We start from the raw sequence: 13,875 nt of genomic DNA, 5'->3' as shown, positions 1-13,875 counted from the left end.
TAGTCACTTAGAAAATGGCACACAGTCAATAGAGATGGTCCTCAGTTTCTTTGTCATTGTCATCCATATGGCGTATTCTCTGCTGACCACGACCCTATAAACATCATGTCGGCCTATTTCATGCTGTCAGCTGCAGTTCCCTTTTTTTAAGGCACCTTAATTTTTGTATTTTTATTTCATGCATTTTACACTTTGGTGCAATTTGAAAGAAGTTGTTAACTATAAGAAAGATTCATTATATGCACTCTTGACCTCTCAGAGAAAAGGAAGCCATAGAAGAGTCATTAGAGACAGCAAAACAGAGGGCCGAGGCATCCCTGATGGAGACTGAAAGGCTGAAGGCCGTGAATACAGAGTTACTGCGGCAGAGGGAGATCCTGGAAGAGCAAAAGGAAGAACTGAACCAGGAGCGAGATCGCAACCAGAAGGAGCTGGAGAGAGGGTAAGAAAAAGCAGCAATGTCTTCTTCTCCGTCAGTATTAGGTTCTAAGGGCTCATACTGGCGAAAAATACGGATGAGTGCAACCCGATAAAAAATCGGATTGCATTCGGACCAATGTTATTCAATAGCTGACATCTCATTTGCGATTTTTTTTCTCAGCCGAAAATCGGACTGAGAAAAAAACTGCAGCATGCTGCGTATTGCTGCTATTCTCGGACGAGACTCGCCAATGCAAGTCAATGGGTGCGAGAACAAAATCAGACAGCACTCGCACCATACAATTCTTATGCGGCTATACAGTAAATTCACACTGACATGTTAGAATACAAAAGATAGAATACATGTATGCACATAGAATAGGTGTGTGTATATATATATATATATATAATGTCAGTGACACACATATAAATATATGTTTATATTTCATAGAGAGATACATAGTAGAATACGTGATAATTCATTTCTCGGCTTTTGTAAAATCATTGCAGGACCCAACAGGATATGAGACATGGTTTACATACAGTAAAACCATTGTATGTCCGTTAGATTCATATATCTATGTCCCTCACTAATAATGTTAGTACTGTGTGTGTGTAAAATTTTGGAGCTGTAAGAGTTAAATTAAAGGATTAATTCACGGAAAAAACTTGCGTGGGCTCCCGCACAGTTTTCTCCGTCAGAGAGGACAAGCCTATGACTGAGGGCAGATAATAATAGCCTAGAGAGGGACCATGGTTCTTGGCCAGCCACCCCAGAAATAGCACATCTATAAGATGCGCCAATTTCGGCACTTACCCTCTCTCTTCCCATTGCCCTGTAGTGGGTGGCATATAAGGTAATAAGGGGTTAATGTCACCTTGCTGTTGTAAGGTGACATTAAGCCTAATTAATAATGGAGAGGTGTCAATAAGAAACCTATCCATTATTTATCCATTAGTCTGTGGTTAATAAAACCACACAGACATTAAGAATAAATACTTTTAATGAAATAAATAAACATACATTTTTTCCATCTTTATTTAACTCCCAATTCAATCGAAGCCATCGTTCTCCTGTAAAAAATCCAAAATAAAAAAGCAACAATATCCTATAGCTGTCCAGAGTACAGTCAAGTCCCACGCTGCAATACATCTGAAGAAGTTAAATAGTTTTCAATTGGGAGTGGTGCTAATGCAACCGGCCCTGCTGTAAACCACGGAAGAATGAAGGAAAAGCTGCCTGCGCAACCTCCCCGCCTGACCTGAGATGAACTCATTAGCGTGGGAAAGTTTCTGAACATTTTCTCACGCTGTCAGTTCACCACAAGTCAGGCGGGGAGTCTGCGCAGCCTCAGTGACTACTGCTGACGTCACTTAGGCTTCGCTGACTCTCCGCCTGACCCGCGCTGAACAAACAGCGTGGGAAAATGTTCAGAAACTTTCCCACGCTAACGGGTGGATTAAGAGTAGACAGGGCCCCGGGCTGTTCAGACTCTGTGGGCCCCCCGGTCATGTGATGGGGTCATGTGACGGGGTCGGGAAGTCACTAGTTTTCATGACGCATACGGTGCATCAAGGGGCGGGAAGGGGTTAAATACTGAGGTAAAAAGCTCAGCAAATACACAACGTGTGCACAAGCCCTCACAAATACTGAGGTAAAAAACACCAAGTACTCAGCGTGTCCATGAGGCCTTAAAAATACTGAGCGAAAAACTCACCAAATACTCAGCGTGTGCACGAGGCCTTATAAATACTGAGGTAAAAACTCACCAAATACTCAGCCTGTGCACGAGGCCTTATAAATACTGAGGTAAAAACTCACCAAACACTCAGCGTGTGCACGAGGCCTTATAAATACTGAGGTAAAAACTCACCAAATACTCAGCGTGTGCACGAGGCCTTACAAAGACCGGAAGGCTTCCACCCAATATCCAGTCCTGACTCACCTGTACCTAACATCGAAACCAGCTAATAGTCTGCAATCACCTGCTTACCTGGACCCATGACCTGTCAGACAAGTTACTTCACATGAGTCACACAGAGGCTTCTGCTTCATGAACTTCCCCAGATAGAAGAAGCAGCCTCCGGTGTGCTGCCTGTGGTCGGATACACAGCTCAACATGGCAGCAGAGGGGTTAACGCCACATACAATTCCCATCTCCTCACACACTTGACACGACGCTGCATCTGGCGACGAACAAGCGCACATTGCGCAGTGTTAGTCATGTCCCAGATGTTCAGCATGTGAAGGACCAAGGAGGGACAAAAAGACACCAGGATTGGAACAGGAGCATGGGAAAGTTGATGGCAGTCAGAGGGGCAGGGTTTATATAGAGGTTGGAGTAAGTAAATATAAACACACACACACATATTGCTACATGCGGGCAGCTCACACATGCACAATCCTCAGGTTGTATAACTTTCAACTGGTCAAAACATTTCTCTCAGTGGCCAAGAAAGAAATGTGGCAGGAATAAAGTACACCTCATAGTAACTTATGTGTGAGGCAGAGGTGACAAGACCCGCCATCTCGTGCCCACCTTACTAGAGGTGCCCACTGCCCACATATAACAAAGTTGATGGAAACAGACGACTTCCACTATGATGATTGGTTACCGGCCCCACCCATTTTCACAATTAGTCACACCCATGTCCATGCCCCAACCACACCCATTTAGCACTGCGGATCACACTGACTGGTACTGAGGGCACAGTGGCTGGCATTATGGGCAAAGAGGCTTGCATTGTGGGCACAGTGTCTGGTACTGAGGAAAAGAAAGAACAGAGAGAGAAAAAAGAAAACAGAGAGAGAGAAAGAAAGGAGAGAGAATGAAAGGAGAGAAAGAAAGAACGGAGAGAAAGAAAGAACAGAGAGAAAGAAAGAAGAAAGAAAAGAGAGAAAGAAAGGGGACAAAAAAAGAACAGAGAGAAAAAAATAAAGAGGGAAAAGAAAGAACAGAGAGGGGGAGAGAAAGAAAGAGGGGAAAGAAAGAACAGAGAGGGAGAGAGAATGAGGGGAAAGAAAGAACAGAGAGGGAGAGAGAAAGAGGGGAAAGAAAGAACAGAGAGAGAAAGAAAGAGGGGATAGAAAGAACAGAGAGAGAAAAAAAGGGGAAAGAAAGAACAGAGAGCGAGAGAGAAAGAAAGAGGGGAAAGAAAGGACAGAGAGCGAAAGAAAAAGAAAGAACAGAGAAAGAAAGAAAGAGGGGAAAGAAAGAAAAGAGAGGAAGAAATAAAGATTCTATAAAGATACTATAGCAGCCCAGCTCCCATTGTAATGCCCACCTGAGCCTCCTGGTGCAGGACATATCATGATCCACTCACATGGCCGACATCCCCGAGTCCAACGCGATCCCGCTGTCCGCGCTGTTGGAGGACATGGTGATGGATCTGAAGCATTCCCTGAAGTGCCTCCATGGTTCCGTCACAATCTCCTCCTGAAATTACCTAATTTCCGGTCAGCTTCCAGCACGTCACTTCCGATGGAATGTCACGTGCGATTTTTCAAGTGCTCCTCGGAGCTCCGCCGTGTACTCCTGTGTCCGCGGGAAAAGTATGCTCCCGGTCGGCGCAGTGGGGCCGGCTCTCAAAATCTGGGACGGTTGGGAGGTATGAATGCTCCCCATCATACACTTTGTAACCGCATGGCTCCGCACACCTCATACACACACGGTTCCGCTTTGTATGCCTCGTACACACACTGCTCCGCTCCGTACACCTCGCGCCCACAAGGCTCCACTCAGTACACACGGCTCCACTCCTTAAACCTTGTACACATGTGGCTCTGCCCGTACACCTTGTACACACGCGGCCACGCTCTGTACACCTTGTACACACATGGCTCCGCTCCGTAAACCTTGAACACATGCGGCTTTGCGCCATACACCTCATACACACGCGACTCCGCTCCGTAAACACACGGCTCAGCTCCGTACACTTCGTACACACGAGGCTCCGCTCCGTAGACCTCGTACACACACGGCTCTGCTCCACACACGTCGCACACGCGCGGCTCCGCTCACCTCGTACACATGCGGCTCCGCTCCACACACCTCGTACATACTCACCTCATACACACGCGGCTCCGCACACCTCGCACACGCTCCGCACACATCGTACACGTTCCGCTCTGCACAACTTGCGCACGCGCGGCTCTGCTCCATACACCTCACGCACGCTCCGCTCCGTACACCTCGTGCACGCTCCGCTCCGTACACCTCGCGCACACTCCGCTCCGTACACCTCGCGCACGCTCCGCTCCGTACACCTCGCGTACACACGCGGCTCGAGTCCTGCATACAATACTCGAAGGCTGTGCACACAGGACCTGTGATGAGGTCACAGGAGGGGAGGAGTCAGGGGTCACATGATCTGGGAACTCAGACTGAAGCCTCTGATCATGTGACCCCTGACTCCTCCCCTCCTGTGACCTCATCACAGGTCCTGTGCTCACAGAGCGGGGATTTATGAGTGAGGGGCAGCGGCTGCAGTGGCGCCGGTGGGCTTGTCTGGGAGGGCGAGGATGGCGTCGGTACATGGGTGGCCGTGGCGCTATGGTGGCGGATTATAATGGGGCAATTTTCCCTGGGCTGGTGGGCCCCCCCACACCAGTGGGCCCTGGGCTACCGTACAGATTGACCTCATTATAATCCGCCACTGCACGCTAATGAGTTCATCTCCAGTCAGGCTGGGAGGCTGCACTGGAAGCTTTTCCTTCATTCCTCTGTGGTTTACAGCCAGGCCGGTCACATTAGCACCGCTCTCGGTTGTAATCTATTTAACCCCTTCAGATGGATTGCAGCGTGGGACTTGACTGTACGGCGGACAGGTATGGGATATTGCTGCTTTTTTATTTTGGATTTTTTACAGGAGAACAATGGCTTCGAATGGATTGGGAGTGTAATAAAGATGGAAAAAATGTGTGTTTATTTATTTAAAAATCTTTAGTCTTAATGTCTGTGTGGTTTTTTTAACCCTTTCAGACTCGTGGATTAATAATGGATAGGTGTCTTATTGACACCTCTCCATTATTATCCAGGCTTAATGTTACCTTACAATAGCATGGTGACATTAACCCCTTATTACCCCATATGCCACACGCTACAGGGCAATGAGAAGAGAGAGGGTAAGAGCCAGAATTGGCACATCTTACAGATGCGCCTTTTCTGGGGTGGCTGGGGGCAGATTTTTTTTATCCAGGGGGGCAAAAACAATGGTCCCTCTCTAGGCTATTAATTTCTGCCCTCAGTCACTGGCTTGCCGTCTCTGGCGGAGAAAATTACGCGGGAGCCCATGCAAGTGTTTTCTGTGAATTAATCCTTTAGTTTAACACCTACAGTTCCAAAATTTTACACACACACTACTAACATTATTAGTGAGGGACATATAAAAATCTAACGGATATGCAATAGTTTGCTGTATGTAAACCATGTTTCATATCCCGTCGGGTTCTGTAATGATTTTACAGAAGCTGACAATTGAATTATCGGCTATTCTGATATCTAGCACTGTATGAAATAAAAAAAAAAAAATATATATATATATATATATTGTGGGAATAGATAGCTCAGCTGGGATCTTTGCTTTGGCACAAGCGTGTGGCTATGGAGTCACTACAGCAGACTAGCAAGTTCCACATGGATATGGACACGGCATATTTATTGTGCACACTTGTTATTCAATGTTACACATGCCAAACATGAAATAAAACATCTAAGCCCGTCTGGCCACTAGCTAACAATAGCAGGCTAACTACAAAATAAACCTATATAACAGCAAAGAAGTCCATGTAATCTTACTGTGTCAGCTCCCAGCTCAGCAGATGAGATAGACTGAGAGATCCCAGCTCATCCTGATTATATCAGCTGGACCAGTCAGGAAACCAAAACCTGGATTGAATTAGTGGAGGGGGAACTACCAGTCCTTTCCATGCTGATCACTAAGGAAACCAGGACTGGTTTACAGTGAAATAAACTGGCTTCATCATCAGTACAGGGAGACATATGAAATGAAACGGGGAGAAATATACCTGTTTTCTAGTACCTCTCCCCTTGGCACCTCAGAATATATGTACACACACACCTCATATATACAGTGGGGCAAAAAAGTATTTAGTCAGTCAGCAATAGTGCAAGTTCCACCACTTAAAAAGATGAGAGGCGTCTGTAATTTACATCATAGGTAGACCTCAACTATGGGAGACAAACTGAGAAAAAAAAATCCAGAAAATCACATTGTCTGTTTTTTTTTTCATTTTATTTGCATATTATGGTGGAAAATAAGTATTTGGTCAGAAACAAGCAATCAAGATTTCTGGCTCTCACAGACCTGTAACTTCTTTTTTAAGAGTCTCCTCTTTCCTCCACTCATTACCTGTAGTAATGGAACCTGTTTAAACTTGTTATCAGTATAAAAAGACACCTGTGCACACCCTCAAACAGTCTGACTCCAAACTCCACTATGGTGAAGACCAAAGAGCTGTCAAAGGACACCAGAAACAAAATTGTAGCCCTGCACCAGGCTGGGAAGACTGAATCTGCAATAGCCAACCAGCTTGGAGTGAAGAAATCAACTGTGGGAGCAATAATTAGAAAATGGAAGACATACAAGACCACTGATAATCTCCCTCGATCTGGTGCTCCACGCAAAATCCCACCCCGTGGGGTCAGAATGATCACAAGAACGGTGAGCAAAAATCCCAGAACCACGCGGGGGGACCTAGTGAATGAACTGCAGAGAGCTGGGACCAATGTAACAAGGCCTACCATAAGTAACACACTACGCCACCATGGACTCAGATCCTGCAGTGCCAGACGTGTCCCACTGCTTAAGCCTGTACATGTCCGGGCCCGTCTGAAGTTTGCTAGAGAGCATTTGGATGATCCAGAGGAGTTTTGGGAGAATGTCCTATGGTCTGATGAAACCAAACTGGAACTGTTTGGTAGAAACACAACTTGTCGTGTTTGGAGGAAAAAGAATACTGAGTTGTATCCATCAAACACCATACCTACTGTAAAGCATGGTGGTGGAAACATCATGCTTTGGGGCTGTTTCTCTGCAAAGGGGCCAGGACGACTGATCCGGGTACATGAAAGAATGAATGGGGCCATGTATCGTGAGATTTTGAGTGCAAACCTCCTTCCATCAGCAAGGGCATTGAAGATGAAACGTGGCTGGGTCTTTCAACATGACAATGATCCAAAGCACACCGCCAGGGCAACGAAGGAGTGGCTTCGTAAGAAGCATTTCAAGGTCCTGGAGTGGCCTAGCCAGTCTCCAGATCTCAACCCTATAGAAAACCTTTGGAGGGAGTTGAAAGTCCGTGTTGCCTAGCGAAAAGCCAAAAACATCACTGCTCTAGAGGAGATCTGCATGGAGGAATGGGCCAACATACCAACAACAGTGTGTGGCAACCTTGTGAAGACTTACAGAAAACGTTTGACCTCTGTCATTGCCAACAAAGGATATATCACAAAGTATTGAGATTAAATTTTGTTTCTGACCAAATACTTATTTTCCACCATAATATGCAAATAAAATGAAAAAAAAACAGACAATGTGATTTTCTGGATTTTTTTTCTCAGTTTGTCTCCCATAGTTGAGGTCTACCTATGATGTAAATTACAGACGCCTCTCATCTTTTTAAGTGGTGGAACTTGCACTATTGCTGACTGACTAAATACTTTTTTGCCCCACTGTATATATTATGTGTGTGTGTCAATGATATATATATATATATATATATATATATACACACACACATCTATTCTACTCGCTATTCTACTCACTCGCATGACACTCGCATAGCACTTGTCCGTTTTTTCGGTCCGGAAATCGGACCGTTTTTTTCTCGCAAATGGGTATGTGCCCTAAGAATGACATCATTATTCCTCACGTGGCACTAAGATTACTATGATGAAGTAAATATAAGCTGCAGAGAATATGCGGAGCGTCATGTGGCCTACCATGATTACATATGGATCTTGTGGTTGCAGTTTGTCATTTTCTCCATTTGCTGTCGGTATTGTAAATGTTACTCAAAACTGTGGCAAGTACCATGTACTGTTTTGTTGCACTTTTCTCAGGAGTTTAACATGACCTGGAACCTGAGCCATAAGACTGGAGTCACACTTGGCATTCATCTGATATTTTTTGTTTTGTTTTCGTTTTATGTTTAACTGCGTATTTTAATTATATTTTTAAGCTAGGTTTTACTTGAAATATTAAACACTTTACATAACATACAATGCAGCTCGATTTGTGGTGTTTTGGGGTTCAGTGGCATTTTTTTTTTAACGTAGCATGCTTTGGGTTTGGATTTTTTTTTTGTCTTTTTCCCCAATAGTTTAGAGAAGAAAACATAATGTAACATATTTATAAGTAGAACAGGGGTGGACAGAAATAGGTAAGGGGGCTCACTTTCATATCCAAAAAAGCAAACCGCTTCTATCACAGAGTAAACTATTATGAATTGGAGACCCTTCTCTCTGCTAACTCAGATTCATTAAAGGGTTATTCTCATATTGTTCAATTGGTGTGGTATGTTAGACAGCACTAAAATAAGCAAACTTTAAACTGACTTGCTTTTACTGTCTGCTGTCGTTCTCCTGCTAAGGGAACTTTTATCTTTCATTGTTTATTGCTCGTTAACAAGGGGATGACCACTAGAACCTGGCGAATATGTGACATTCTTTCCCGACCATTCATTTCTAAGCAGTTTTACACTGCTGCTCACTTCACCCTCCCTCTCTGCTCCTGACCCACAGCTATTATCAGCCCTGCAAAATCACAAGCTCCCAGCCTCCACCCGTCTATTGTTTAGAATGATCCATTCTGTCATCACTGCTCACTTTCCCTATGAGCCGCTGAGCAGTGCAAAGGCACTGTTATCTCTATATCTAAATGTAGAGATAACAGTGCAGACTTGCCAGTATCTTTTCAGTAGTGATTGCAATAAACAGTTTAGCTCTACCTTGGCTCAAGAGACCTCCTAATATTTAATGCTGTATACCAATATAGGCAAAGGACTCAGGAAAAGTTGGAAGAAAAAGTCTCACTGCTGAAGAAAGACCTGGTTACTGTCAGAGAGAGCTTAAGTCAGACGGTACTTGAAAGAGACGTTCTGCAAGGCGAGAAAGATGCTGTATCCAGTGCTCTCAGAAAGGTACTTGTGGATAGAAAAAGGACATGTTTTTAAAGTTATCTGTCATGCACTGTCACTTATACTATCTAGGCAAATATTATTTTTTGTAACTGTGTGCAGAAAAAAGTCAACAGGGACATAAACATGGTGTGTAACACTAGATGGTGTTGAGAATACAGTCATACCTAAGCTGGTTTTTGATGGCACTCCAATGGTTCCTCTGCCACATATGAGGACAGCTGCTTTATAAATGATGTTTGGTGCCCTGATACAGAAGCGTCAGGACAGAACAGAGTGCAATAAATTATTATATATGTAACATCTTGTGAATTTTGGCATTTTTGCGTCAGCTTCAGACAGCTGCAACAAAATGGGCACAGCTGGGGAAGAGTCATGGTGGACTGGGGCATGGTAACGCCCACCCAACAAATTAATTAAAAGTGATGGCGTTCCCTGATTAGAGTAACATTCCTGGGGACATGCTTGCTACTTAAAGGGGGTTGTCTACTACTAGGACAACCCATTCTCATTCCCCATGTTTAGCCCCTTAAAAATAAAAACATCTACACTCACCTCTGATGCCCGCGCTGTTCCAGCAGTGGCGGTACTTGCGTTCCCGGGGCTCTCGTGCTGTTGTTATGAGATATGTGAGCCTGGCGCCCAATCAGCTTTGGCCTCGCTGGCCCCACCTTCAGACAAATCGAATATCAAGAGGAAGTCACTCTCTCTCTTCCTCTTGATGTTCTAAGGTGGAGACAGTAACGTCCGCTCTGATTGGGCGCGGGGCTCTCGTGCAGTTGTCAATTGCAAGTACCGACACCGCTGGAACGGTGTCGATACCTGAGGGGAGTATAAGGTTTTTTGTTATGAATGAGTCACCGTAGGAGGCAAAAACAGAAATACTAGCTAAGTCCAGAAAACCAGAGAAGTTGGCAGCTATCGGATTGCAGACCCCTGAACCTATCAACAACAACTAGCAGTAGCCGTGGGGGGTTCCTACGGTGCCCTAGCTGTCAGTACTTTGATGGATAGCTTGGCCATCCAATCTGGTACAGAGGCTTGCTGAGCTGTCGGTGTTATGATGAGTCACCAAAGGAGGAAAAAACAAAATACCAGCTAAGTCCAGAAAAACCAGAGAGGTTGGCAGCTATCGGACTGCAGACCCCTGGACCTATCCACAACAACTAGCAGTAGCCGTGGGGGGTTCCTACGGTGCCCTAGACCCCTCGATCACAGCCGGAAAACTACATAGCCTAAAGACAGAAAGGGAAATCTAAACTGCCCCAGAGCAGACCCCAAAGCAATAGGCAGCCCCCAACATATAATGACGGTGAAGCAAGATGAAAAAACACTCACACAGATAGAAAGATAGGCTGAGCAAATGATGGGGCCCAAGCTAACTACATAGGACAGGAAAGAAAAGCTGCTGTCTGCAATCCGCCAAAAACCCTATCAAAACAAGGGCCAACAGGCTGATAGGGAAAAAGGCCCTGAAGACGCTAGGCTTCAAAAAGACTATATCAGCACTCAGGTATTTTCTGAAGACAGAGCAAAAAGGAATTCAACTCACCCCAGCAGGGAATGGCAGAAATTCAAAAAAACAAGGCAAAGCAAAACACAAATACAAAAAGCAGTGCAGAAAACTTAGCTTTTGAGGAGCAGGAATCAGACTGGTCTCCTAGAATCCCTCAGAGAGATCACCAGCAAGGCAGAAGGGCGTCGGCTGCCTTATATCCAGTCAGCAATTCCCGTCACCCAGTCATCATCATCATACCCAGGTGCTTGGTAATCAGCCTCACTACCTTCCTTCACCAGAAGAGGGAGTTCATCAGACCTCTATGGTGAAGGGGAAAATGAACTCACAACAGTTTTTTATTTTATTGACCCCAAACATTTAGATCAAGGAGAGGTTGTCCTAGTAGTGGACAACCCCTTTAAAACAAAACAGCAGTCTTAATGAATCGGAACCATAGTGTTCCCATTAAAGTATCCCTAATTAATAGAACAATGTGAATAAAAAAGGCTTGGTATTAGTGCTAGCGAATCTGTTATTAAGTGTTAATCCAAGAAGAGTTTTCACCAGGCCATCCCACATAGACTATCATTCTTGGTCCAAGAACTCTGCATGAGTTGCAAAATATTGATCTAAGCACAGTACACAGTGTATCTGGTGTTAATTGTGTGTTTTTTAACATGGATTTCCATGCCAGGCTGAGTCTAGCAGAGCAGAACTAGAGCTGGCAATGAACCAGATGCGCAGTGAACGGGCGGCTCTAAACGACTCGTTGGCCAAAATGGGTGCATTGAACGAAGGTTTAGCACAAGACAAAGTGGCCCTGAATCGGCTGATTTTACAGGTATTTCTTGCTCTTAAATAGTTTGCTTTAAACTTACATTCACTATGTTGCTTCTATAATATTTTATGCGATTGTATTGATTTATCATCCACATGTTTATACACTGAGTATAGAAAAGTCTACACACCCCCCTGTTAAAATGACAAATTTTCGTCATGTAAAAATCATATGAAGAAGAATCATTTCAGAACTTTTCCATCTTTAATGTAACCCATAATGTGTACGAATCCATTGAGAAACAAGCTGAAATCATTTTGAGGTGGAAAATAAAAATAACAAAACTAATTTAATGTTGTTAGTTATATGTGAGCACCCTCTTAAAAGCGGGGATGTGGTTGTGCTCAGAATCAACCGATCACATTTAGGGCTTGTGCACACAGCAGTTTTAATTGGATGAGTGCTATCTGTCGTTTTGACTGATAACACTCATACCCATGTTATTCTATGGGGCTGTGGATATGACTGAGTGGTCCGAGGAAAAAAATCACAGAATGGACGATTTGCCTCCAAGAATCCGATGTCAGTCGCCCATTCATGTCTATGGGTCACTGAGCAAAATCAGACCGCACTCAGATGACAAACTTTTTTTCTTCTCTCCACCTCGAAGAAAATTGGATCCCACTCTGATCACACTCTGATAACAGATATCGAAGTCTGATCAGAGTGTGAGTAGCACAGTTTGACCGATTTTCTCTGTTGGAGAGAAAATGTCCTTGTGACCCCAGCCTTAAACTCATGCTAAAGCGATCCACTCATATGTACCTATCATGCAATCATGGGATCTTGTGTTCAAGTCTTCTTGGGAGACTAATAAGTATTGTAAAAATAAAAAGGTTTTTAAGTGTTAAAAAGAAAGAAATTACCACCCCCCAAAATCCCAGTTTTCCCAGTAAAAAATTATTTAATCTGAAAAAAACAATCATCCCTAAACAAGACACATATTTGGTATCATTGGGTCCATAATCACCCACTCTATAAAACAATGTCATTATTTATCTCTCATGGCGAAAACCGTAAGTAAATCCGAGAAACAATACCAGATTTGCTGGCCGAAAAACTTCCTCTTGATTACTTATACATCCTAAGGTGGGGACGCCAGCGCTGATTGAGCTCAGGGCTCACTTGTCATAACAACCTCATGTAAACGCGAGCGCTGTCACCGCTGGAAAGTGTCAGGGTCCTGTCAGCACCAGCGTGCAGCCACCGCTGAGCAGGGACTCACCCGCACTGTAGGGGGGCCCAGGGTCAGGTACGGCCGGAAAGTACAAACAGGACCTGGGGACGCTGAAGTTTAGCAAGCAGTGAAGGACCTACGGTCATGTGACTGCAAGGGGCGGGGCTTAGCATCCTGCTCCCAGAGATGGCAGGACACTAAACAGAAATACTCAGAGTCAGGCAAAACGGTGGTCATACACAGAGATAGCAGTAAAGTACCAGGGATGAGACAGAACGGATAGTCGGGGTCAAAACCAAACAGACATAGAAGGTACCAACCAGAATCCAACAAGCAATGTCCAGAGAACAGACCGAGTCGTACACAGAGTATCAAGCAACCAGAACACAGCACCAACACACTCAGGGGTCACCACACTATGACAAGTGCGAAAGTATAACTGCCTAGGCATTGCTCCTGCTAGCCAGTTTCCTACTCCACACTGATGAGGGGAAATACCCCGAAACAGCGGTCTGTGGATGGATACCATGTTTTGGCATAGGTGGTTTCCTTCATTGGAGACTGCCCTTCCCGTGGTTGTTCCTTCCCGGGGAAAGACCTGGCTAGCCATTGCTTGCGTTGAGAAACATGTGATGGTGTCTCCGCGGCTTGTGTTTTGCATGTTTTTGCATATTTCCCATAAGGGATGGGAGCATTACTCTAGAATCACTGCGTTGAGAAACATGTGATGGTGTCTCCGCAGTGTTGGATGTTGATCTCCATGAGTTCATTCATCCTCATTT

General features: G+C 44.6%; 1 protein-coding gene across 2 annotated transcripts in view; it reads left to right on the top strand.

Annotated features, from left to right (window-relative positions):
* CROCC2 (ciliary rootlet coiled-coil, rootletin family member 2) overlaps positions 1 to 13,875 on the top strand; it is a 274,079-nt gene that overhangs the window by 157,092 nt on the left and 103,112 nt on the right. For both annotated transcript variants that reach the window (XM_073581213.1, XM_073581212.1), the window contains exons 14-16: positions 260 to 442; positions 9,439 to 9,583; positions 11,773 to 11,919. In XM_073581213.1, coding sequence (XP_073437314.1) covers positions 260 to 442; positions 9,439 to 9,583; positions 11,773 to 11,919 — 475 coding nt within the window. The remainder of the gene's footprint in view (positions 1 to 259; positions 443 to 9,438; positions 9,584 to 11,772; positions 11,920 to 13,875) is intronic.

Source organism: Dendrobates tinctorius, unplaced genomic scaffold (assembly GCF_039654945.1).
Source record: "Dendrobates tinctorius isolate UK_male_01 unplaced genomic scaffold, ASM3965494v1 ptg000069l, whole genome shotgun sequence".
NCBI classification, from domain to species: domain Eukaryota; kingdom Metazoa; phylum Chordata; class Amphibia; order Anura; family Dendrobatidae; genus Dendrobates; species Dendrobates tinctorius.
Note: the sequence above shows the minus strand (reverse complement) of the source record. Positions and strands in the feature narration are given on the sequence as shown.